A 25,194-nucleotide genomic window follows, 5' to 3' on the forward strand; every position below is an offset into this window, starting at 1 on the left:
ATACAGGAAGATTTTCACATTGTTTAATAACTAGAAAAAAACTAATTAATCCAACGTCCCATTTGCCAGGATAAAGTAATTTTTGTCTACTAGCCTTCGGAAAATAATGGGCTTTTATTTAATAACAGCTGTGAAATTTCACACAAATGATTTATTTAAGTGTAGACACAACTCCTCAGAGACAAAAAATGCACCCACATTTTGTTATTCTGCTCCCAGAAATAAAGATACCAGCATACTCTGTATGATATATATGATTTATATCAGTAAATACTTGTTCTTGCACCTGTGTTATATCTGGGTTTGAGGGTTTGGCAGGGTGGAAGGGGTGTCACTTACTGTCATACTCCGGTATTCATCTTCAAACATATCCAGGAAAATTTCTTCTCCCTTTCAAGAAAAGATGGACATATCATGAATCCTTACAGCTATGGAGCCATGATTGTTTGCTTTTGTTTAATTATGTACTGAGTGTTCCTGTGCAGGGCCTCTGTGAGGAGAGGCCAGGGCTGCCCCATGCTGGACATGGATGGCTGCAGCTGGCTCCAACAGCCCCACTGCAGGACACAGCTGAGCCCCCCAGTGACACTGATGGCACCTCTGGGAAAACACGTTTACAACAAGGAGAGAAGTTCCTCTGCAGCCCGTGGAGAGGGCCCTGGTGAAGCAGCTATCCAAACTGCAGCATCGGAGCAGGTGGTTACACCCTGAAGGAACTGCAGCCTGTGGAGGATCCGCTATGAAGCAATGTTTTTCCTGAAGGACTGCAGCCCATAGAGGAGAGAACCCACACTGGGGCAGGGGAAAAGTTTGAGGAAGCAGCAGCAGAGATGAACTATTACGGACTGACCTCAAACACCCATTTCCCACCTCCCCTGCACCATTCAGCAGGGGGATAACGTAGAAATGAAGAAGCAAAGTTAAACCTGGGTAAAAGGAGGGGTGGGGGAAAGACTTTTTTTTAATTTCTCTTTGTTTCTCACTATCTAAATTTATTTTAATTGATAATAAATTAATTTTTGCAAAGTTGGGTCTGTTTTGCCCATTGTAGTAATCGGTAAGTGATCTCCCTGTCTTTATTTCAACCACAAGATTTTTTCATCTTCTATTCTCCCTCCATCCTGTTGAGGAGGTGGAGTGAGAGCAGCTGGGTGGATGTCTGGCAGCCAGCCAAGGTCAACCCATCACAAGTTACTTAATTTTTTGTAAGCCACATTGAGAAAACATTATTCAAGAGAATTCTAACACAAAATAGATTTTAGACACTTGAAGTCTGCCATGGATTTACTGGTCCTTATACAGAAGTTAACACTGCTGTAAAAGTGGCTAAAAGTTTCATTTCTCTAGTTGCTTACAATGCAATAAAAGCAGCAAAGCACTGCAGAGGTCTCTAGTAAGAAAAAAAAAGATTAAGTAAGATTTTAGATCATTTCAGATAAGACACAGATTAAAAGTAATGCCAAAAAGAAACACATTCTGTATTAGCGTCAATCATAAAATCCCAGAAATGTTCCAATAATGTGGCTCCAGTCCATGAAATACATAGCAGCTGCCACAAAAGCACGACTGCTAACTTGACCTCCAGTACAAACCATGTGAGAATTCAAGCAGCCTTTTTTATGTATGTCAGTGTGTTACAGTAAGGACAGAAAAGGAGAGGAAACCTTCAACGAAACACTTCCTTCTCTATCACAAATACTGAGTTCCCATGTTAAAAAAAAAAAAAAAGTACTGCTTTGGCCACTGCATAGAGACTGGGCTGCAGACTTGCTTCTAATTCCACATTAGGTAAAGGATTTTTTCTTACATCATTTTGCATATATACCTTATAGAAACGACGAAGAAGATGAACACTTTCTTCCCTTGCACCCTAGAAAAGACAAAATAAATGTGTTTCAGGGAGTAAATACACTATTTACTCAAAAGTTACATTTAAAAAACCCCCACCCAAAAAGTCATACAGAAGAGACTGTCTGTTAATATCCCCATACTCATAGCCTTGAATATGATAGAACATAGTTCTTGCACTTATGAAAATACTGCTTATGTGATCCTGTTAGTCTCAAAAGCACTTTCTTTACATTTTTGAGATGGATGACATACAAATTTCAGAGAGAAAAATCAAACATAACCCTGCTTGATATGTTAATAGTTTAAATAGCAAAGGTAACAGCAAAGCTGAGAACAGAACACGGAGTATTGATTCTTTGCACTCACTGCAGAGGAACCAATAGAAGAAATGTTCTAGAAGCTCAAATTTTGTATTTATGCTTATAATTGGAAATGAAAAAAAATTTATTCAACAAGACTCAAAGAAAAGTAGTGCTGTGATTGGTAATTTGAAAGCAAATATTTACCTCAAGGCAAGCCAGGTGAACATCTTTTATGATGCTGCCATTCTTAGAAAACACAAGCTGCTTCAGCAACAGGCAGCCAAGTTCTAAAGTTGCCAAACGGATTTTTCCATCTATGAAAAGAAAATTTCAATATACAGAACAGTAGCAGTTTAAGTATTGCTCTTCTCATTATTCAGTGCTCTTAAATGTTTCTACTCTTCTCTGTAATTGTCATACAACCCTTGTCTGACAAGGATGAGTGCTGATGTTGGTTTACAATGCTGATGGCTATAAAAAAAATGCTGGAAGAATAATTTAAAGCAGAAGAAAATTTAAAGCAGAACTATGCAATAAGAAGGCAATAAAGATTAATACTATCAGAAAAGAAGCCAAGTACATGCCTATATCAACCTGAAACACAGGTTGAATTACACTAAAATCACCAAAGAATCACAGAATTTGGCATGGATAAAGTTACAAGATGAAAGGAAGTTTTGTATATAGCATACTAATAGGACATAGCTTTTCCTTAAAAAGTGTCCAAAGGATTCAGATACAGCCTGGATGGGAGAATCTAGAGAAGTAAGAGTGAAAGAATGCATTTAGATTTCAAGCTTTTAAGGATTTTAAAAAAAGATATTAGAAATGTACAGCCTAAGCTCAAGGATCAATACTAACACAACAGACCCAAGGAGGCAGACATATTAGTTTTTGAACCCAACTCCCACCTACAATTTTCAAGTCAGCACTATGCTGCCAGAAACTAAAGGTACAGACTGAGGCCAGTACCCCCAGAAAGAAAAGATGTTCTACACTGCATTTAGCAAGATTAATAAATCCCCACTCTTTCCACCCCTCCCAAGAAGTGCTTTTGTTTAAATAAATGTATTTCCTCATCTTGCACTCTTTCCTTCTGCAGCATGTACAAACTCTTTATATATAAACATGCTATTAATCTGTGACTGGCACATCAGCATAACAAGTTAATATTCTGTAGATCAATCCTGCAAACAAACATTAGGTTTTATTCTGCAGATAATCAGGAATTTGATAGTGTGACAGTTTGAGGGGAAAACCAGTTCTACTTATTTGAAGTTTGAAGAGAGGAAGTGCAGGGAGAAGAGCTGTGGCTTGAACAAAAATCATGTTTCTGTGGAATAAGTCACTAAGCCTTGTATCTCTCATTTCGCAAAAAAGTTGCAGTCAGGAAAAAAACCACATTTTCTGCAAAACAGTTCAGAACTAAAAATACAGTCTGCAATTAAAAAAAAATATGGAAAAATTTGCTATCACCTCTAGAGACAAAGGACTGCTATCAGCAAAGGGTACCATATAGTTTTCAAGACTACTTCTCCACTAGAATTACTTTTACAAGCAAAGGTTCCACAGATCAGATTTTCAGGATTAAATCCTACGTTAAGCTGAAATCACTACATATCTCATCATTTTTGAGTATTCAAAAAAAATAGGGACAACGACAACAGATCCCTGTACAGTCCTGAGTATAAAAACAACTACTCAGCAGAAATACAGAGGTTTTGTTTCTTCATCAATCAAGGAAAACCTGTTAGTTGTTTTTCACAGACCATACCTTATTGTTTGCTGTTGCATTGAAATTATTGTTCATTGAAGAGAATGCTAAACAGATGCTTTCCCCTCAAAGACAAAAGGCTAGGTAGCATTCTTTTTTCATCTTCAAAAATTCCAGCTTGCCAAAAAAAGCAAATATCGGAAAAGTGATACCTGGTTGTGCAGCATAATTCATTATCCTGATAAGCCCTTCTGCAAGTACATGATTATAAGAATTTCTCTCTTCAGCATGTTGAGCTGGAAGTTGAATTCTCTCCAGCTTGACTGGGTCAATTCCTTTTGTGGGGGATGAAGGAGGAAAGGTGAATTAGAACACAAGTAGTATGTTTTGAGGTAAGTATTCAAAAGATCATAGTGGTTTTCTCAGAAGAGTGTAACTAGCAGTACAAAAACTGGACAAGTTAGTTCTGAATTTCTCTTACAATGAAAAGGAGGAACAACAGAAAGACTAAACACATTTATGTATCCCTTAAAAATCTTAGCCTTAAATGGAGCCTACTGGGTGAAGACACCCAAATCCCAAAGTTTGGTGACATCCAAACCATTTTGCTGCATCTGGAATTCTGAGACTGTTCATATCTAAATGAAAAAGTCAAGCCACACATTTGAAGAGCATAAAGGCTAAAGGGGAAAAGATGAAAGTCTGACTTTAAATTCCACTTTGGTAGTAAGTGATCAGTTCATACATGTTTTAGAAAGATATTAATTTTATTTTGTACCTAGTAGTCTATTATTTAGTACCCACCCTCCCCAGTGCAAATCACAGATTCTCACTGATGTGTTGTATAAGGAAATTAAACCCATCTTTCTTCAACATATTCCTCTAAAATAGCAAAGTTATTTCTCAGGATAGACTCATTACTGTAAAACCTGTTAGAAGAGAACATAGTTACGGATTGCTGAGGATCTCCCTGTCCTTGTTCTAAAGAATGAGAATAAACAACCCCATAAACCAGAAGATGACTATACAGCAGTTTATAACTTCCTTCCACCCTGAACTTGTAGTTAACTACATCATAACAACATCATTTGTGATATCCGATTTATTTCTTCACTAAGCATATCTATTTAGAACAATTAACAAAGGGCCTGTTTGAAGATTAATAACAGTGATACAAATGTTCTGTCATGAGGCTGAAGAAATGGGGATGTGGGGGGAGGAAGCTTTTAAGGAACCAGGGCAATCGTAGTATTAGTGTTCACAACAATCTAACAGTTTACTAAACAGCTACAGTTTTACTTCTCAAAAGGAATGCTGCTTATTGGTAACATTTCTCAGAGAATATCTGTATGCAGACTAAGCTCTCAGAAGGTTGTGGTCATTAAAAAGCAAAAAACCATACAGGAGACTAAGAAAACATGGAGGAGGAATGAGGCAGGACCACGCAGGTGCCCAACAAAGTGGCCAAATTGAAATCATGGTGAAAGAATTCATATTCAGCTATCTTTCATTTGGTTGTTTGCTTGCCAGCAATGCAGAGTTCTTCATTCTTCAGATACAGTATATGCTCTAGCAACATCTATGAAGGGCGTCTAGTATTAAATATCTCTCAGATACAATTTGAAAAAAATCTGTTTAGCTGCATACGTGTACCTCTTGGGATTCTTTCTTCCTGTTCAGAGATATTTCTTGCTGGTGAAAAAACATCATCTTTAAACTCATTCAAGAACATTGAACAAAATGCAGACTCAGTATCCAAATGGAAGGAGTCACAATCAAAAGCCTCAACAGGGTGTCTACATTTAGTGACAGAGACTGAGAAGGCTGCTCCCTTAAAGCAAGGACTGAAACCAAAGTTCTTGGTTAAGCTAGGGCAATTCAGATTTTTCTCAATGTGTTCTGTTGTAGCCTTCTCCATAGTGCCCAAATGAGTAAGGGGGGTGGGGAAGGTGAAATTCAAACTCATCAGCTAGAGAATCAGAAACATACCTTAAACAGTCAATATACCAAGATGGAAAACTGCAACTCATTTTCCTGTAGTGTAAACAGGACAAGCTTGTGTTGCATTCAGTCACAAGAAATCATCCTAAATTTTCAACTCATTAGCTGTTTATTTGAACTGATTCAAGTGCTCACTGCAGGATCTACTATCTGTCAGATAGAGAGTAAATAGATTCTAGACACACAACTCCTAGAGATTTATTACTTCCTGAAACTGGGAAAACAACCTGGCCTCTCCATGTTCGGAGAGAGACCTTCATGCCCTTTTGTAAAATAAAAGGATCATTGACCCATATCTTGAGAAAGTCTGTAAGCATACCAATTTCTTGCATTATACTGAATTCAGATTTAAACATTGACTCTATCCTGACTGATATTAAATTTGATGTAGAAACAAGTAGTTGTATATTTCCTGAGCTTTTGAAGAACAACATTCTGCTTCTGCATCAAGCTGGGGCACTAAATCAGCAGCTTGTAAAACAACTCTTCTTCAAGCCACAGGCACTGATTCTGTGGCCCTCAAGGCTAAAAGCAGTCTATTACAGGGAACAAGAAGAGTGGGTTGGTGAAAGAGTGTGAAGATCAAAACTAGATGTTAGTATCTTTATAGCATCTAAGGTCAAGGATAGGAGGAGAAAGGAAAATAACTTCCAAAGAGCAACAGGCTAATGTAAATTGTTGACAAGGAAAGCCAATGAGTATAGCCTAAAGAGTTTTTAATTTAGAGAGGGCTGATGTGATCACCAAGGAACGAAGTGTAGATTTTGACCCCTTAAATGCATAAAAGGTATTCACCAGTTTACTGGCCAGGATACTTTTAGTGTCTTAAAAGGTAAATATTTCACTGCCTATTCTATTTCTCTTGGCAACCGTGGATATTGGGTGAAAAATAAACAGAAGAGAAATAGATGAAACTAAGCAGCAAAAGGCTGCATCTGCTGCATTCCTCACTATTTACAGGAATACTATAGATGTAAGCAAATCATCTTTGAAACAAGAGAGGATATCAGACTTCTTTTCTGAGAACAGGATATTGAAGAATGACTAATTACACTGAAAGCAAATATAGTGGGCTGCAGGACTATGGTCTTAAATAGAAAAATTCTTAATACAACCCTAGGGTGCAGGCTTACTCCTTTACTATGACATTGAAAGACTTCCAGGGACTCTCTGAAGTTGCAACAGTTACAACTAATGATTTTGGCTATTAACAGATTTAACTAATGAATTTTAAGAGAAGAGAATCTATCTCTGACATCACTGTTTTCCAGCACAGTGATGTTCAAAAGTCCCTTGGGGAAAGATGTTTTCTGGGAGAACTGCAGTGGTTGCAGGGGGGAGGTAGGAAATCAGAGAGGGCATGGCAAGGCTGCGGTGCTGTCTTTGATGGTATTAGTTGCACTATTATTTCTTGTCATAAGAGACTGTGAAAGCACTGAAATTGTCAGCAAATTCTACCAAATCATTCTTAAAAAGATCTGTAGCAACTGTTTTTACTTAGAGTATACTTATTTCTGTCTCCCCCATGTCAAGAACTTAAGGCATACATACAGTTACAAACAGATCATGCCTGTTTAAAACCATACATGCCTCAGTTTTCTCTGGAAAAAGCAAAAATTAGTTACCTTTGTTATGTGACATTGCATATAGAAGACAGAGCACAAAGAGGGCATAATAATCATCTTCAGCACAGTCCAGTGCATTATAGACCATATCAAGAAAAGGCCTGTGGAAAGGAGCAATTTTTAAATGGATAAGAAGACATCTACAGAAAAAATGAGTAAACGTTTTGTTCTACATGTAGCTAATGGAAGAGGCAAGTTTATAGTAATGTACATTTTCAGGCAATAAACAAAAATTAACCTGTTAAGAGTACTCAGATTATAGCCATGCTTTGTATTTACATTCTGACATTAATTCTGATGTTTTAATGGCATTTGTTACATAATACTTCCCAAGAATAAATTGTTCACACATTTATCAGGCTGTTTGTAGAACACTTAGTATGTATGCAGAAGCACTGTGCCACTTGCTTTAAGTACATATGTAAGGAACTTCAAGGAGCTGATATCACTGTTGCATAGAAAAAGACTACCTTAAAACTGTGCTAAACAGAGTTGAAAAGTTTTTTCTATTACAAAAAAGCAGTTTGCACCAAAAGTTTGGAGGAAGCTAGGTTATTCTAAAACAATCAGTCAAAAACTTTACCAAACAGTTACAGGAAAGAAAAATTAACAAAAAGACAACTTTTGAATGGAAAAAAAGCAAGCTCTGGACTGCAGAGGAGCTTTGTTTTCCTGTGTTTAAGCCTGTGTGACCAACACCACCTATAGAGGAAGCTACAAACAGTGCCAAACCCACCTTCACCTCTACCCTGAACAGACCAGAAAAGTCCATTTAACCCAGAAGCTGTTTGGACAGATCAGATATGGCTGAGATTCAGCTGACATCAGCACAAGCCTGATGGCAAGGCAACTTGGCTTCTTGTCTTAAACTGGCTTGAATCCAGTGAGTTCAGAGCACAAGTAGAAATTAAATTCATTTTCACAGGTGACCCACAGACAAAAAAAAAGTATCAGGGAAATGTCAGAGTCACCAGAAGAAGAGAGTTTAAATTCTTGCTTGAAAAGAGATAATTCCTACCTCTTAAGGATTGTTTTTTCCTTTTACTCTTAAAAAAACCCCCCACCACTTTACAATACCTAAGCTACATTCAAATAAATACATTAAAATAATATCTGAAGTCATAAAAACAAATACACTTTCCTATCTTCAGACCTAGCAGACAAACAGCATCCACTACAGACTCATCATTGTGGTTAGCTAAGGGTCAGAAGACAAGATACTTCAATGCCTATTCCAGACCTGTGGCACCCTCATGGTCACACTTCTATATAATGGTCATAACAATACATCTACACTTTCCATCAACTCCACACACGTCAACAACATGCTCTTTTTTACTAAAACAAGTCTATGACACAAATAACAGAACACACTGTTCCTCTGTTCATTTCATGACATCGCAGTCATATGTTTGTGCACTTCTGAAGATGGATGACAAGCATCCTCTATGACACGCTTAAATGCCACTGAGTTATGATCCCTCTTTGCCCAAGTTCAAGACTGCTCTATGTACCGAAGCCAAATTTCCCATGATATTCCTATTGTAGATCTCAGAAGAACATAACTATTCAAGCAAAACCAGCCTAAACAATGAGCAATGTTGAAAATAAATCAAGAGTGCCTTCAGTTGTCCTAAGCATTGAACCAGCCTTACAAAGCCTCATGACATCCTGAAACAGGGTGCTTTACAGAGTGAAGGGAATTCAGCTTCAAGGCCTAAAGAAGAAAGATGACCAAGATACCCAGGTTCAAGTATTAAATGCTTAAATGCTAGATAACACTAGGTCTGTTGTCAGACCACCACAGATGGTCATTACCCTAAAAAATGACCTACAATGTAGAAGTAATATTATTTTATTAAAACCAATGTTTTTAGGTGGTCTAAGCTGCAGAAATATTGCTGTTAATGGAATAGCTACTTACTGATATAACATGGTATTAAACGACTTCTGTAATCTCTAATGCATTTTTCATCGGTTTTCCTACACATACAACAGACTTGTGAAATTACAGAACTTCAAAAAAGATTACAGCAGTAGCAGTGAGATAAATAATTTTCATTTCAGGTGCTTCTTCACAGCATCTATTTATCTGCATTATCAAAGTCTCCATTGCAATAATCTAAAACTGAAACAATTTCTAGGAATCCCACTCATCAACAGGTCCTGGTATAGACTAAACATAGGATAGACCCAGAAAAATATGAGCTGTAAGACAGTAGCAACAGAAGGCACAAGGTAGCATGAAGGTTTCTCATTCTGGAAAAAACTGCTGTGTAGCGTATCATAGAAGGAAGTTAACTTAAAACAATCATTTAGGCTTAAACTTTCCAATGGTAAGGCACATCAAAATAATATAACACCAAAAATACTTAAACTTTCTCTTACATCCTTCACAGTAGTAAAAGGATTAAGGGAAATTTAAAACTTGACATACCTTTTACAGCTAAATTTTTTAACTGCAAACTGGGCTGTTTTCCATTTATTTTTCAATAACGATTGGACAATTTTTAAAAACCACTTTTAATATTAAAGGCTATATAACAAATATTTTCAAATTTATTTCTTAACTCTAAGCATTTTCTTCCTTTACTAGCCTTTTACTAGTGACTTGATAGAATAAACAGATCAAATGTCATACAAGCATTCTTCAAATTAATTATTCTTGTGGAGTGCATCTGCAATTGAAGACTGCAACACATTTGGAATTACTATTATCACAGTCATTAATGATTATTCCAGTTATGGAAGTTTCTCCCACTTCAACCATGGAAGAAAAGATCACTGCATTTTGCACTACCACATGGTACCTTATCCACAAGGCTCAGTGATTCCAATCAGTGTAGGAAAGAAGCTATACACACTTGATTAAATTTCTTGAGATTTTGCTACTGTTTCAAATATTAAATATGGCATATAGAATAACACAAAGTCTTAAGATGTAGCAGATTATCCACCTATATTTCCAAAAATTCATGTACAAAACTAAGGCCAGAAATGCCCTACACAAGGTCTATCCTTATTCTAAAAATATTTTTAGCTCTGCACATTCTTTGATGCTGGTTATTTTCATTAAAAGATGCAGGATGCTGTCAGATCATAACTACAGATCAAGAGATTCCTGAAATGCAGACATCTGGCATCTCACATGTAAGTATTTTGCACTTTTCAAGACCTGAGCATCCTAGTTGCTTTAGTATTCACTGCAGTCATTGCCAACTTCTAAAAGCCATTTAGCACATACTTTAGTCAAAATAGCAATAATCTAGAACAATGTATTTAAAGCCAGTTCAAGTCAAGGTTTAATTTCACTTTTACAATGAAATTAAATGTTATCTTTATTAATGAATATCATCTAAACTACATCAAAGCTGTAATAGAGACAGAATGAAATTCTGGGAATACCAGGCAGCATTTCCCAAGTTTAAAAATAAATCTGAAATCCTATTAAACATGTGCATTTCCCCAAGGGACACATTTGCAATTACTTTTGTGTCAGAGATGGCACTTTTGGTTTCTTTTCTTTAGCATTCTAATTACAAGAACACAAAATTCTTACTGAGAAAGTGTCTTATGGGTATTTAATATACTCAAGTTTAAATTCTGAAGTCAGGGCAATTTCTGATCCCTGAAACCCTTAATAACATTTCCAAGAGAAGTTTCCAACAACCCTAATATATATACTAATGGACCTTGGCAACCGTACATAGGTTAGTAGGGTTTACTTGTAACTACTACTACAATTCTATAAAATTCAGCCCTGAACAGAGGAAGTTTCCTTGGTTTTTCCCTATGGGTATATACAAAACAGACAGATGTGACCATAAATATCACTAAGAACAAGTCTTCTGCCTTGATTTAGAGGTTTTCAAAAATTCTGGAATGAAAACATTTATATTCTGGTTTTATTGTGTTAATATTCCGTAATTTAACTTTACCAATTTATTCACCAAAAATACCATAAGGGAAAGCACAAACTTTACAAAAGAACAGGACCATTTCCTGAAGTGATCAGTAGAGGGGCCATATCCTGTTTTTCTGCTGCCTCACTTATTTGTGATCTGCAAGAACCCCTGTAATTTTAATTGGATGCAGATTTGAAACGTCCCTTACGAGAAGTGAGAGTTAACAGGAGGCCAAGTAAGGAAGCAATCCAGAAAAATATATTACAGTTCCTTTATACCTGTTCCAGTTTGTAATCTCACTCCCAGAGGCAGCTGCACTCTTTTCTTCATCTGTTGTATTCTGTTCTGTCACAGTAGAGATAGACAATTCTGACAGTTTACACCTCTCCATGATTACCATCTCTATTTCTGAAAAAAACAAAACACAAAAGTCCCCAAATTTGACTTTTTTAGCAAAGTTATTGCAAACTCTTTTGTATTAAAAATGACTGATGCAACTATATATGAGCTATAACCATAAGCTCAGAAAGGTTAATGAATGGATATAGGCCAATTTTCTCCCTAATAAAATAATTTGTTTGTATTTAATTAATTTAACTGCTATAAGAAAATTATACATATGCATAGTATGTGTAAAGAAAATACACAGATTATTTTGGCAAATAGCAAGAGTAATCCCCCTCCCCTCCAAACCACAGGAAGAAAAAATGTAGAACCTCTTTCTGGAAGAGGAATCTGACAGTGCTGGTGACACTGGGGCATGGGTGGACATCAAGTTTCATAGAGGGTGTAAATAGCTGTCTACAGTTATAACAAACAGGATACCTGGTTCCGAGTGTTTCACACCTATTGGCTTTAAGTAGAAATATTAGGACTAAATCTAGCTTTTGCTTAAGAATTTGGACAAAGATGACTAGTAAATGCACCAGTTTAAACAGCAGATTGCGTCGTATTTTCTTCAAATCATGGTAGACAACACATCAGTTATTTGAGACCATTTAAGAAAAGTCTTCTCAGACTGTTTAAATCAAAATGCAACTATGTTTGGAGAGGGCTCTCAAAGCATAAAGGTCTTGTTTTCAACTGCTTGCATGCAATTCTGCCACATTTTTCTCAATTCATGTCTAAAGCTAGGACTATTTTCTGATGTACATCCTTTTAACTAGTAAAATAAACAGTTGTGATCTGCTGTAAGAACATTCATTCCATAAAACCAATTCTTCTTAAGGTTAGCATTATATCAAAAATCCTGAAAACATGCAAATTAAAAAAAAAAATAAATCTAAAGAGTTAGAGGGTTTTCTTCAGTTTTGAATACACAAAATACTCCAGACCATCTTACAAAGGCAAAGTGGCTACACCATTTGCCTTATCACATGAGTTTCAAAATTGTGAAGTCTACTCATGAAGTGCCCATAATAACATACACCTGGGTGCAAGGCATTTGTCACAAGGGCCAAAGGCTACAGCAAGATATGAAAACACTTTTATAGTTTTTAATCAGATTAGATGTACGTGTTCTGACAGAATGATTTAACATGAGAAAAAAAAAACACAGCCAAAGACTGAAACATATTTCATGGTTCCAGGTTCACCTAATACAACAAGAGAATAAATCATGTAACAGATCACAACTAGGTCCATACAGTAAATAATAGTATCCAAAGTGTAAGCATAATTTTTATTTGCTAGTATACTTACCTTCATTTTCACTGCTTGTTCTGACGCCCTTTGAACTTGCTTCTGTACCTTTAGTTTTATCTACATCATCTTGGTTATCTTCAGATCCTTTCTCCTCTTCATCTTCTTCACCAACATTTTTATAGTTGGGTCTTTTCTGCACCCTCTTCTTCCCCTTATGTTTGTTAATCTCAAGAGACCTCTCAAGTGTTTCTGTTGGTTTTATGAAACATCGGATACTGGACTTTGCCTGTAAATTTGAAGAGTTTACACTGAGTTAAGCAGGACATTTTTAACTCTAACAAAAAAAAAAAAGAAATTTCAGTTCATATTAAAGATGGTAAATTAGCATACCACTTACAAATCTCAAACCCATTTTAAACTACAAGGAAGCAGAGCTCAAGTTGTATCAAATCATCTGTAGAACAATTGTCTCCTAAGTAACATATCCTGAAGATCCACAGTTATAAACTATGCCGTCTTGAGTCAAGAAGATATAGAACCATGTATTTCATCAATAGAAATTTCTTAAATTTCTTTCCCTTCTTTGAACTTTCTTAACAAGTGACACAACAGGTGACATACGAAATTAAGACACCTTTTGCAAAAAGGATAAAGGCAGCAAAATCCAAAGTGTGTGTTGACAGCAATGTATTAATACTAAATACACTCTTTAAATGTCTTTGGCAGTAGTAACAAGGACAAAAAACAACGCTCTACACCACGAGCTTGTTTTGAATCTTAAGCTTCACTCTACAGCCTACTAGTCCTTGTATCAACAAGGAACAAACAGCACTGACATCAACCTTTTTTGGGCCTCCAGACATTGACTTACCAAGTCCAGAAAACCATTACCTCTTCATTTGTCAGACTTTAATATACTTGTGTTCCACCCAAAGATATCAGGAGTTTATCTTTCAGGTCAAAACACTGTTTCTGGACAAGGTAGCAAACAGTATTCAATTAATATTTTCCTGATTATTAATTTACAGAGCAAGAAAATAAATTTAGATGACAAATTTCTCCCAAAGGAAATAAGTATTTTCAAAAGTCCATGCCATCCTAACAGAGAAATATGTATTCTTACAGACAGACACAAGACACTAAGTTCTGCAACTAGCAGGACTAACAAAACTGTTTCCTACAAACTTGCAGATTGTTTCTGTGCTGTGATGCTTTGAGCTCCCTTCCCACTTGTTAGGCCTGCCAGGTGGATGACCAGAGTACATACTCTCTCTCACCCAGAGCTACAACATGGATCAGCCAAACCTCTCTGATACAGAGAAGTTACACACATGGTTTGGGGGCTTCCTGCCAGCCTGCTACAGAAACATCATTACCTTTCAGACCTCAATACTTTCTATCACATTTATCTAGCTAAAGTGTTAAAAATTTAAGGGCAAGCAAAAGAAAACTTTTGTATATTTACTCTAGTCTTACTTCTGATTCCATTCCTTGCCTTAGGTGACTCAAGTACAATAAGCATTGAAAATGAGTGCAGAGACCTCAGAAAAAGTTTGGAAAAATCCCTCCCTTTACCTATACATAAAAATTAAGAGATTAGGAGAAGATCTGGGAAGACGCCTTCCACAAGTCAAAAGGCCAAGAAGTTTCTCTGAATCTTCTGACTTTTTAGAAAGGTTTTATTCAAATCTTGCATCAGTCACTTTAACTTGGCACTGAAACAAACCATATAGTAGGAGGAATCTTTCACAATACCAAAAAAACCCACAATGTGAAATTTACCACACTTATGTCCCCCAGTAACCTCTCTGATATATTTTTAGTCTGATCAAAATGCGACCTAGGAAGGTTATAAAACAACCAGAGTTACAACCAGATTTTAGTGATGGCTTCTGGTCAGAAAAGTCACAAGGGAAGAACACTAAGTCTCATTCTTTAGGGAAAAAAAGAAAAGTAGCATACAATATGCATAATGTATTATCCCCTTCCTGCATTCACTTCTGACAACTGCTTCCTGTAGCCACTTTCTTTATGAAGAATGCATGTACTTAACATTCTTGGAATTCCTAATATGCTGTTAGCCATATAAGCAAAGTAACAGAAGAGACCAGTAGGCAGTGATATGCTCATAAGCAGTGAATCATGGTCTGGTCCATCTCAAGAAAGAATGCTGAGGAAAAGTCCACATATATATTCTGTTCTGCCAAATGTAACAAGGCTATATACTTAAAACATTCTAAAATCAGACTTAAAATTAATTTACATAGTATATGGTTTATCTAATATACAGTTTGAGATACTGCTATTTTAATACTTTTAAAATGTCTTTCAACTGTATTTTCAATTATGGTTTGTCTTGTGCAACATGCGCTGGTAAAATAAGGCAGTGCCAGTAACAAATTCTACAGGAAGGAGAAAGTAGGTTAAACAATAAACCAAAAAACATGAAATAGGTAGAACTAGCCCACATCCGAATTACGCAGGAAAAATATCTCACAGGAAGTAAAATAAACCTTAGTGTGATGACTGCTAACAAGTTTAAATACATTCTGTTGGCTACACATGTTCAACTCTCATGAGATAAGAGTATTTCTTCTGATGCCACCTAAAAACAGAAATAGAGAGAAAAAATATGGAAAGAAAAGTGTATCTTAGTTTGCTGTACTTTGAGGTGGAGGACCTGTGCAATGGAGGTTGGGCAATCATCCCCTATGATGTTCAGCACATCTCTGTTGGTAGGTTATTGTCAATTCAAACACTATTGGTAGGTTAAATCTGCTGATTTTTTCAAAAAATTTATTTCCAGTAAAAAGTACCATTTGTTCTTGTCATGACAACTATCATTGCACTTTTGTCCTAATTATCTCTGGATATGTTGCATTTATAGACAGCAACTGCAATCCTTCTCAGCTTTTAATTAAGTATTCTTTACTCATTTAGTCTCCTAATGAGGACACATCACCCTGCTTCTGGTAATCTCAGTCCATAGTCTGCACACTTCATTCCACTTTAATTAATCTTATCAGGAAGATGAATATAGACATGAGGTTCTACTTCAGGTTTTAGAACTACATGTTAGTTAGAAACTGGCAATTACAAATCTAATTTAAATATATCAAGACATCTCAGTTACAAGAGATGAGCAGTGTTAGCTACAGAGCAGGGGTTTAGAGATAACTGGGGCTCACCGTAACATACAGAAATATCCCCAAAACAACAAGCTTAGGAGAGCATCAGAATAGGATATTATTACAGAAAGGAAATAGTAAAAGATCAATTTGGGTCTGACTTGAGAACAAACAATTCTAAACTCAGTCAAAAATTTAAAAACTTGCTCATCACTTTTCTCTACTAACCTCAGAACAAACAATTCTAAAGTAGCTCTTGAAATAGGTTCCACTGTTCAATAGAAATTTATAATTTCTTTGCAACAGAATATACCACAGTAATAACTTTGCAATGATCCTGATACACCTTAATAGTCTAAAGAACAGCCCCTGAAACAGCTAAGAATGCTCAAAAACCAACTTTCTGCTCTAAGAAGTCTTATCACAGAGCAACAAGAAACTGCCTCACCTTTACTCGTCTATGTCTCCATATCTACAGCTGCCTTGAGCCCCACTGCATTGAGCTGTGTATCAGTAGAAAACAACATGCAATATATGCAGTAGTTGTTCATACTCAATTGAGAGCAGTAGGCTTTCTGACAGTACATGGTTTTTCCCTCCAAGACTTCACCAAGGAACATGGTTGAATTTACTAAAAACTATAGTTGCTCCCATGGAAGTTTTTTCCTCATCCAGCAAAAGTGACACCATTCTGTTGTTCCACTGTCTACCCTAGAAAGCCAATACCCCTCCTATTTACTATATGTTCAGGTATGACAGAACTCTCACTTTACAGGACCCATCTTTAAGACCAGTAAGAAGCAGCAACCTAAATAGTATTAGAAACATAGGAGAATAGATGAAGTTTATACAACACCCCTAATATTCCTAACGTTAGTGCAAGCACACAGACATATGCTACAGATATTTTGCAACTCTGTACAGCAACTACAAGAGGAAAAGAAAAATCTCAGTTCTGCAACAACTGGTGCCGCACCCTCCCACCACAAACTTCCTAATAACAAAGCTGCTTCTGCGCAAGTAACACACATGACATTCAGTATACAGCTAGCAGAAGGTCAGACATTTGCTAACACAAGTAAGAAATTGCTTTATCTTGAAGCATTTGGTCAGCTCTAACATTCAACTGTAGTTTTTTCTAAAAGAGATTAGATTCTAAATATCAAGGTCAACAGTACAAAATACAAGAACCCAAAAGCTATTGACTAAGAGCAGCCCACACAGCTTCCACTGCACAGTAGGAAAAAAATTGGAAAAGGTGACTTGTATGATGGAAGAGTTGAAGAGTATCTCTCCCTTGAAACTCTAAGAGCTATAGTCACTTCTAGGAAAAAATGTGCATAAGAACCAACCTACTGCTTGTTATAAATTAAACATACAGTCAGTAACTCTTTGCTGACCAGTCACACATTAGGGGGACATGCTCAATCTTTAGACAGAATTACAGTCAGAAGCATCTTAACCAAAGTAAGGTCATACCATCCCCAAACAGGCCTTTAAACAAGCAAGCATTTCACAAACTGTGAAACCCACAACAAAAGGGGAAAAAAAAAAAAAATCATACACATGACACACTTAGAATAACACTAACAACTAGCAACATCTACACAGGATTAAATCTGAAGGTACAAGGACAATGACAAAGTGATAGCACTCCCATCTATCTGTGGCTGGTCTATATTTTCTTGTGCACACTGACACACACTTTCAGAGATGATCAGTTTTACTGCTAAAACATTGCGAATATTCAGACAAAAAAAAAAAATCTTCATTTCCTTCTATATCCAAAGAATTTACCCCTCCAAGGGGTTTTTTTGCTATAATTTGATGTACAGAACCAAGGTCAGGTTTGGTTGTTTTTTGTTTGTTTGGGTTTTTTTAAGTCTCTCATTTCTACTATAACTTGCATGAAGAATTAATTTCACAGAAAAGTTGTGATGACTCATTTCTACTTCACAACCAAAGAGCTGATAACAAAAAGTGAACACAAAAGACTGAATTATAAAAGTGTCCCATCAAAAAGATTGAAGCCTTTGCAGTGTCTGATCCCTGCAGAAGCAACTAAGTATTCTACTTTGTGCCCTAGACATTCTTATACCACCATCTGAAACATATATGCACGCACAAAAGTATTGCAACTTTGACAAGAACATAATACTGTAACCTGCACAGAGCATTTTTTTGGTATCATATCCAACAACAAAAGCTGAAATCTCCTACTGCTGCTCTTTTCTCCTAAACACAATCACCTTACCAGTTTCCAGATACCTGATTTTGTTTTTCAAATATTTGATTTGCCTCTAAAAAAGTGTATTAAAGAGTAGTTGGACACTTACTGAGTTTTTCTGTATATCTTGCTCAACTTTAGAAGAAAACACCGAGAGGTCACCATTAAGTATAACCTCAGCCAAGGAGTTCACCAAAGGGGCATAATGTATAATTAGAAAAACCTATAAAAGAAGGGTGGAAAGAAATATCAGACATATTACAGAACATACAGCTTCACAGTTTCGGTCATTGAACATACTTCTATGACCTTGTTAAACTGGTATCTTAAGTTTACACATAAAATAAAGTACAATTGGTAACAGTGATAGCTCATGAAATCTACTTCAAAACACAGGATACCATAATCCCCTCTATAGGTATTTGACCTTTCTCTACATTTTAAGCTAGGTCTGATATTCTTTATACTCTTCTTTTCTTCTAAGACACATAAATTCTCTGTCCTCATCAGCTTTGAGATGGAAGTTGTGTGATTGTTTTAGCAAGAACTCAAATTAAAACTGCTCCAGAAATATTTATTTTTTGAGAAAGGACACAAACTGATTATGGTACACAGCATCCACTGACCTTCTTGTACGCCAACGACTGGCAGGACTCCAGTAAGTTCTGTGTTGTGCACACAATTACTTCATAGTGATTCATGAGTAACTCTCATGCAACAGGCTGAATTGCATCAGAAGCAGTTTTTCTGGCTATGAAATTGCAATGAATTCTGGTCTAGTTACAAAGCAGCCACACAAAGTACTACATGAATTACACAAGTAATAAGGGCCATACTGCCTATACCATTCCAGCACTTACCCAGAAGTGCTTTAGTGCTGTAACAGAGTTCTCTGTTTATACTAACCAGTCTATTTGGAGGGAAAGCTTACAAGGTTGGGCCAGTAATTAGATTCTGGATAGAACCAGCTCAGGGCCAGCTGCAATAGCCTCATATCAGCTTATATCCAGTCTCCTTACAGGAATACCAAACCTGGATCCCTAAACAATGGTTCTAGCTGAAAAATTCCCAAGCAATTTCTAAGTCAGTAAACCTAATCATTGTTTTGACAATATTTAGCTAAACACGATCTCCACAGATTTTCTGATTAGTCAGAACCATACCAGACCTTCAAAAGTGAAGTGATTATTAGTACGCAGCGATGACCTACATAAAACTTCGGAAGGTCACAACACAATTCAAAAATGCTTTAGACAACCTGTGAAACTACCCAAGCTTATTGTAATTCAGAAAGCAGAGCTCAACTATACAGAGGCATGTTTTGGCATAAGTACGTCACATGTTCACTTTGTGAACAGTAGCTAACACTGCTGTGCGTGCTGCTACTATGAGTCTCTCAAGACTTGTCTCCAATGTATGAGTAATGCCTAAAGTATATGCCTGGTGTCAATAACAGAAACAGCTAAGAAGGTTTTTCAGATGCTCAGTGTATGCTTTTTTAGATCCCACTTCAAAGACAGACTTTAGGTTAAAAAGAAGGGGAACAATATGCATTTCTGCCAGTTAGAGAAAAAAGTAGCTTAACTTTCTACATCAAATCCCATTCTGATACACAAAAAATTTGTTCCCAATTCTTTACGGTTAGGAAAAAAGTTCTATTTTATTTATTAAAAATAATAAAGGACACAGATGCAAATCATGAAGTGATACCTAGCCAATACTTCCACTAAAATCAAGGAGGTTAAGAGTCCAACATATACAACACTGACGCAGATCCCTTCAGTTACAAGGAGCTGTTGCTCTTCAGTTTTTATCTGTGGTAAATAATTTCCACATGATGACAATTTTTTTAGGTTTAAATTAAAGAAGCATCAAATTATACTATCCTAATAAAAAAAAAAAAAAAAAAAATCACATTTTCCACAAAAGTTCTTAAAAAAAAAAAATGACGAAATTAGGGGCCAGACCATAATAAAATTACTAATGCAAAATCATAAATTCAAAGAAAAAAAAGTATAAATTCTATGAATGTGAGTCAAAACTATTTTCAGAGAAAGTAATTTAAGAAAACTAGTCTCATAGCAATGCACCTAAGAGTACAAAGAGAAAATAATATTTTTCTCCACAATAAAAAAAGATCCACTGTAAAACTCCATTTAAAAATAAGTTCCAGGAAAAAAAAAAAGGACATGGGAGAAGAAATAAAAGGTACTTAATTATAGATTTAAGGCATAAGCATAATGAAATTCAAATTGCGAGAGTTTGTGCTTTTGGTGGTAGTGCTTTTTTGGGGTTTGTTGGTTGGTTGGTTTGGGTTTTTCTAAAAATAATCAAAAAAACCCATGAGACCATTGCTTCTTCTATTTTTTTGAAGAGGAAAAACTCAAGCCTGAAATTTTCCAAATCTTAGGCAGATTCAAAGTGCAGTATAGCATCTATCTAAATTTCACCTGCAATTTTACTGACATCTGTCGTAGCATGATGCATGGCTCTATTATGCACCATTTTTCAGGTGGTGTACATGAACTATAATCACCAAATGCTATAAAGGCTACCCAGTGCTATGAAATCCTCAGAAGAATGATATTAACTCAACTAAGAAGCTATTTGGTCTGTTAATAAAGAATTATTTTTTTAAATGAAAACTGATAGGTTTAAAACTTCATTTCCCAAATTATCTTTAATGGCTTTGCCAAAATAGATAAAATACAGTAATTTATAAATCATAACACTACTGCAAAACATGTTCTGAAAAAGGAAAAAATTCTCAATACTTACTTGAGAAAGAAGATAGAGAGAAACTTGGAGACTTATTTTCGGACGCTCTCCACCCTATGGAGAAAACATTATGAAAAATGCTGATTTATTTATATGAAGTTGAAGCATTTACACTGTTTAATATTTTATTTAAAACAAAAATTTTAATATAGTTCCACATTCTGCTACAAAATTTTCAGAGTATCATGCTCTTTAACATAACACTTCTTGTAAACTATTTCAAATAACAATTCTCCAGATAAGCATATCCCTTGCTATGCATGCTTAAAAAGACAACTGCTGTTGATTACTGTCTTTCAGAGTCACTTCAACAATTTAACAGATGAGTATCTGAGAAGTATGTTGGGTTTCACTATGCTACTATTCCTTCAAAAAGTATTTCTCAGTTAACATTCATTAAAGTCTGCTCTAAAAATTAGCTATTCAGAAATAATGAAATATTGCCCACATAATCTTGACAGACACTTCTCAAAATCAGGTAAATCACACTGGACGAAAAATATTTTAAGTATAACTTGAGCACAACAGTGCTAAATTTATATACCAGTAGCAATAAAAGTGTTTCTAAAATTAAACTAGTGATAGTTTAAAAACCATCACCAAATAAATTAATCAAGTATCTCAAGAGGTAAGAACAGCCCAGTTTTATGTTTGCAAATATCTCTGACCTCATAATAGACACATGTGCCTGAAAACAGGAGGACAAGCAGGTTTTTGTACATGCATGTATGGAAAGAGTATAGTTGAGATGAAAGTAAGAGTCAGGAAGTCTGCTTCACCCTATTTCAATGGCCTTACCAATGGCAAGACAAGCAGCTGACTGTTACGCAATTTTCAGTGCCCACGCAATATACTGAATTCATGAACTTGCAAGAAACCTGATCTCTGGTTAATGAAAGTATGCTGAAATTCACACAGCACTGTGTATCTTAAGAACAAACACCACTACAGATTAAAAAGGGGAAACCAAACCAAAAAAACCCCTGAAATAAATTAAACAGTGAATGTATTTTTTTTTTTTCTAAAAGACAAATGAATACAGGAACCTGTACAGGTTTTAAAAGAACAGTTTTCATTTCATTAAAAATTAGCTTTCCACTAAATTTAAAGGCTATGCTTTAAAAATACATTCAACTACATCATATTCAAAGACAGCTTATCTGCAAATACAAGAATCAAGTATCAAAACCAGAAGTTTATGTTTTCTACCTGGAGTGGACTTTTACACCATGGAAAATTTGTGTGTACACTGGAAAAAGTTATTACAGTCTGCTTTTGCCAGGAGACAAGTTACCACACCAGAAAAGGAAATCACACATCAGCCAGCATCAGAGAAATTTAAACCCTGTTACAACTCTGCAGCTCTTCTTGCCTCCACTATTGTTAGCATTTAACAACCATGTCATCCAATACCATCCAATGTCAGTGAATAAGATTTCATCTATTCTACCCTTAAATTCAGTTTCAGAGTATCTCCCCCTACAGCTACCTTAAACTGTTTCATGTAAACCACACAAACACAGATATCAATAGTGTTAACCCTACTACAGAATACACCTGCTGAACAAATCATTATGCATACTGAAAGCAATTTAGACTTTATGACTTGTTTTCAGCTATTAGCTTACCTGATCTTGATTTACTAATGAATACACATAGAGAGGAAGAAAGAGCCTATTAAGTAGGTGGTCTGTGAGCACATCATTTAAAAATTCACAATTAATGATAAGGATATCATTGAGGTAATGTAAATGATCAAGATGTTCTGCTACCAGGTCACTCAGTTTGCCTCTATTTCTGTGCCTAAAGAAGAAAGCAGAAAAAAAGTCTAAGATATATTCAACTATCAGTCTTAAAAACTTAAGGAAATAATTAACGTGCATCCCTCCCACAGATCACCTTGCACAGATTCACTGCCTAAAGACGACGTTAGGCATTGGAATGAGCTGCCCAGGGAGGTGGTGGAGTCCCCATCCCTGGAGGGGTTCAAGAGTAGGGTCAATTTAGAGCTTAAGGATATGCTGTAGGTGGGAACTGTGCTAGGTGAACGGTTGGACTAGGTGATCTCCAGGGTCCTTTCCAACCTAGATGATTCTATGATTCTAAGACGTTTTCAGTAAAGTTAACTAATCCAGCTAGCAAACAGTATTCAGGTTTGTATGTGCTTTACAATGCACCTATCAAGTTCCTCCCCAAGTATTCAGAAGCGATATTTTTACAAAACTTTGCTTTCCATTGCCAGAGTCTTTTCACAAGCCAACCATAAAAAAAAATCGCAAGATCTGTTTCCAAAAATAAAAGAAGAAATCTATGTTGTATTTAACATCTACCTCTTCACTTTGGGCAGCTGTTTCTTGCTTTCCTGTGCTAAGCTGGGGGCGGGAAGGCAAACCAAGAACAACCTGAATCAACAAAATATTTCTGTAGTTGATAGCGGAATATTACACAGGAATTTCACGTCTGACAGTTCACATATTAAATAAAGTTCACCCAGTTAATTTTTTTCCTAGAATCTTTTCAGAAAGCTATTCTATTGAGATGATACAGAGAAAAGGAACATTAAAAAGACAAAGTTAGTAAGACTGAGAAGCACAAAATACATTTTGTGTCTGATGAATATCTACTAAATTTAGCAGAATTAAAACAAAGATGAAGAAAAAGCACGTCACCAAACACTAATTTACTTGTACAGATATTAGCAGAGATAGGGCACACAGCACTAACCACTATGAATTCAAAGAATCACTAAAAAAACTTTGCAAGAATGAAAAGCTTGAACTGTCTAAAAGGGAACATTGAGATATGAACTTTACAGAACTACTACAGACAAAATAAGGAGTATTAACATCTGGGAAAAGCATTTCCACTAAATACTCAGCATTTGTAAAAGCTTACTCTTCATCAGTCTGCACACAGTTATCCAGTTCTATCACGTGGCTTCCAATAAACCAAACGAGGTTGGAGAAATACGGGACAGCAGTTTTATCTCTAATGTAATGCAGCATAGGTTGGTTGTCCACTGAAGAGAAATTGTTAAAAAGAAAAATCAGTTGACAGGTTGGGGTTTTTTACTTTGTTGTATTTCTTAAAAATTAGCTTCTGAATTTTTATTACATGCTAGGTTTTCATACAAGTTTGTACCTGACATGATCTTATGCATGAAATGGACATCTACAAAAGTGTCATATCACTTCTTAATTGGCTTGAATGAGCCTAATACTGATATATTTACATAGGTCTGAAGATAAACAAATCTAGTGGAATGCAGAAAGGTTTTTTTAGCACATTCTTTATTAAAAAAGAAGAGAAAAAAGCGTAAGAATAAAGCAGTAATGCTGAAAGTCAAGCTAATTAGACTTACATGACACTGCATTAAGGAACACAGGAATCATCAGTGAAGGAAGGGCAAAAGAAACAGACAACAGTTAACAGGATTAGGAGCTGGGATAGTGACATCCTCTAAAAGGGTTTAAAAAGCTAAAGCACAAAGCATCTAAACTAAAACATACAGCGCAGGTGTTAGATCAGAATATATGCAAATGGATAGTCAGAAAATTGTGAAACCTGAACATCTGAGCTGTGTTTTTTCAACTCTAACCTTTACAGCACTACAACATTCAATGAAAATTCTAAACAAGTATATTTACCATAAAAATATTTAGTTACATAAATAAACAACAAATAGGGTATGAAGCCCGCACTTTACTCTTTTTGGGAGCTCATATTTGGGTTTATAGCTCCCTTGAAGTAAAACACAAGTACCAAGTGCCCATTTCTCAACATACAAAAGAAAGACTTTTGTCCCTTGTGGTCAGCATGATAAAAGAACCTATCTGCTATGCAGGGTATTCAGTTATTTGCAAAGCCAATATTTCATTGTTTTGAAAAGGATCTTATGTTCTTCTATGATGAAGACTGTCAGCAAATCACTGCTTCTCTCATTGATAAAGGTGTGTAAATACAGAATGTAATTTAATTTAAAATGGATTAAAGAATAAGCAGTCCTGCATGAACATATT

The 25,194-nt window shown here is 35.8% G+C and overlaps 1 protein-coding gene across 5 annotated transcripts in view; it reads right to left on the bottom strand.

The window, feature by feature from the left end:
• The window catches only part of CLEC16A (C-type lectin domain containing 16A), an 82,260-nt gene that overhangs the window by 45,373 nt on the left and 11,693 nt on the right, over positions 1–25,194 (bottom strand). For 3 of the 5 annotated variants that reach the window (XM_074918866.1, XM_074918865.1, XM_074918869.1), the window contains exons 6-16: positions 24,071–24,194; positions 22,804–22,978; positions 21,176–21,229; positions 18,507–18,620; positions 13,100–13,328; positions 11,677–11,806; positions 7,494–7,594; positions 4,080–4,202; positions 2,358–2,467; positions 1,826–1,870; positions 340–390 (exon numbers count right to left, since the gene is read on the bottom strand). In XM_074918866.1, coding sequence (XP_074774967.1) covers positions 340–390; positions 1,826–1,870; positions 2,358–2,467; positions 4,080–4,202; positions 7,494–7,594; positions 11,677–11,806; positions 13,100–13,328; positions 18,507–18,620; positions 21,176–21,229; positions 22,804–22,978; positions 24,071–24,194 — 1,256 coding nt within the window. Of the gene's footprint in view, positions 1–339; positions 391–1,825; positions 1,871–2,357; positions 2,468–4,079; positions 4,203–7,493; positions 7,595–11,676; positions 11,807–13,099; positions 13,329–18,506; positions 18,621–21,175; positions 21,230–22,803; positions 22,979–24,070; positions 24,195–24,536; positions 24,543–25,194 lie in introns of all 5 variants that reach the window. The other 2 variants (XM_074918867.1, XM_074918868.1) reach the window with 2 other exon arrangements.

Source organism: Athene noctua, chromosome 15, assembly GCF_965140245.1.
Source record: "Athene noctua chromosome 15, bAthNoc1.hap1.1, whole genome shotgun sequence".
Classification (NCBI taxonomy): domain Eukaryota; kingdom Metazoa; phylum Chordata; class Aves; order Strigiformes; family Strigidae; genus Athene; species Athene noctua.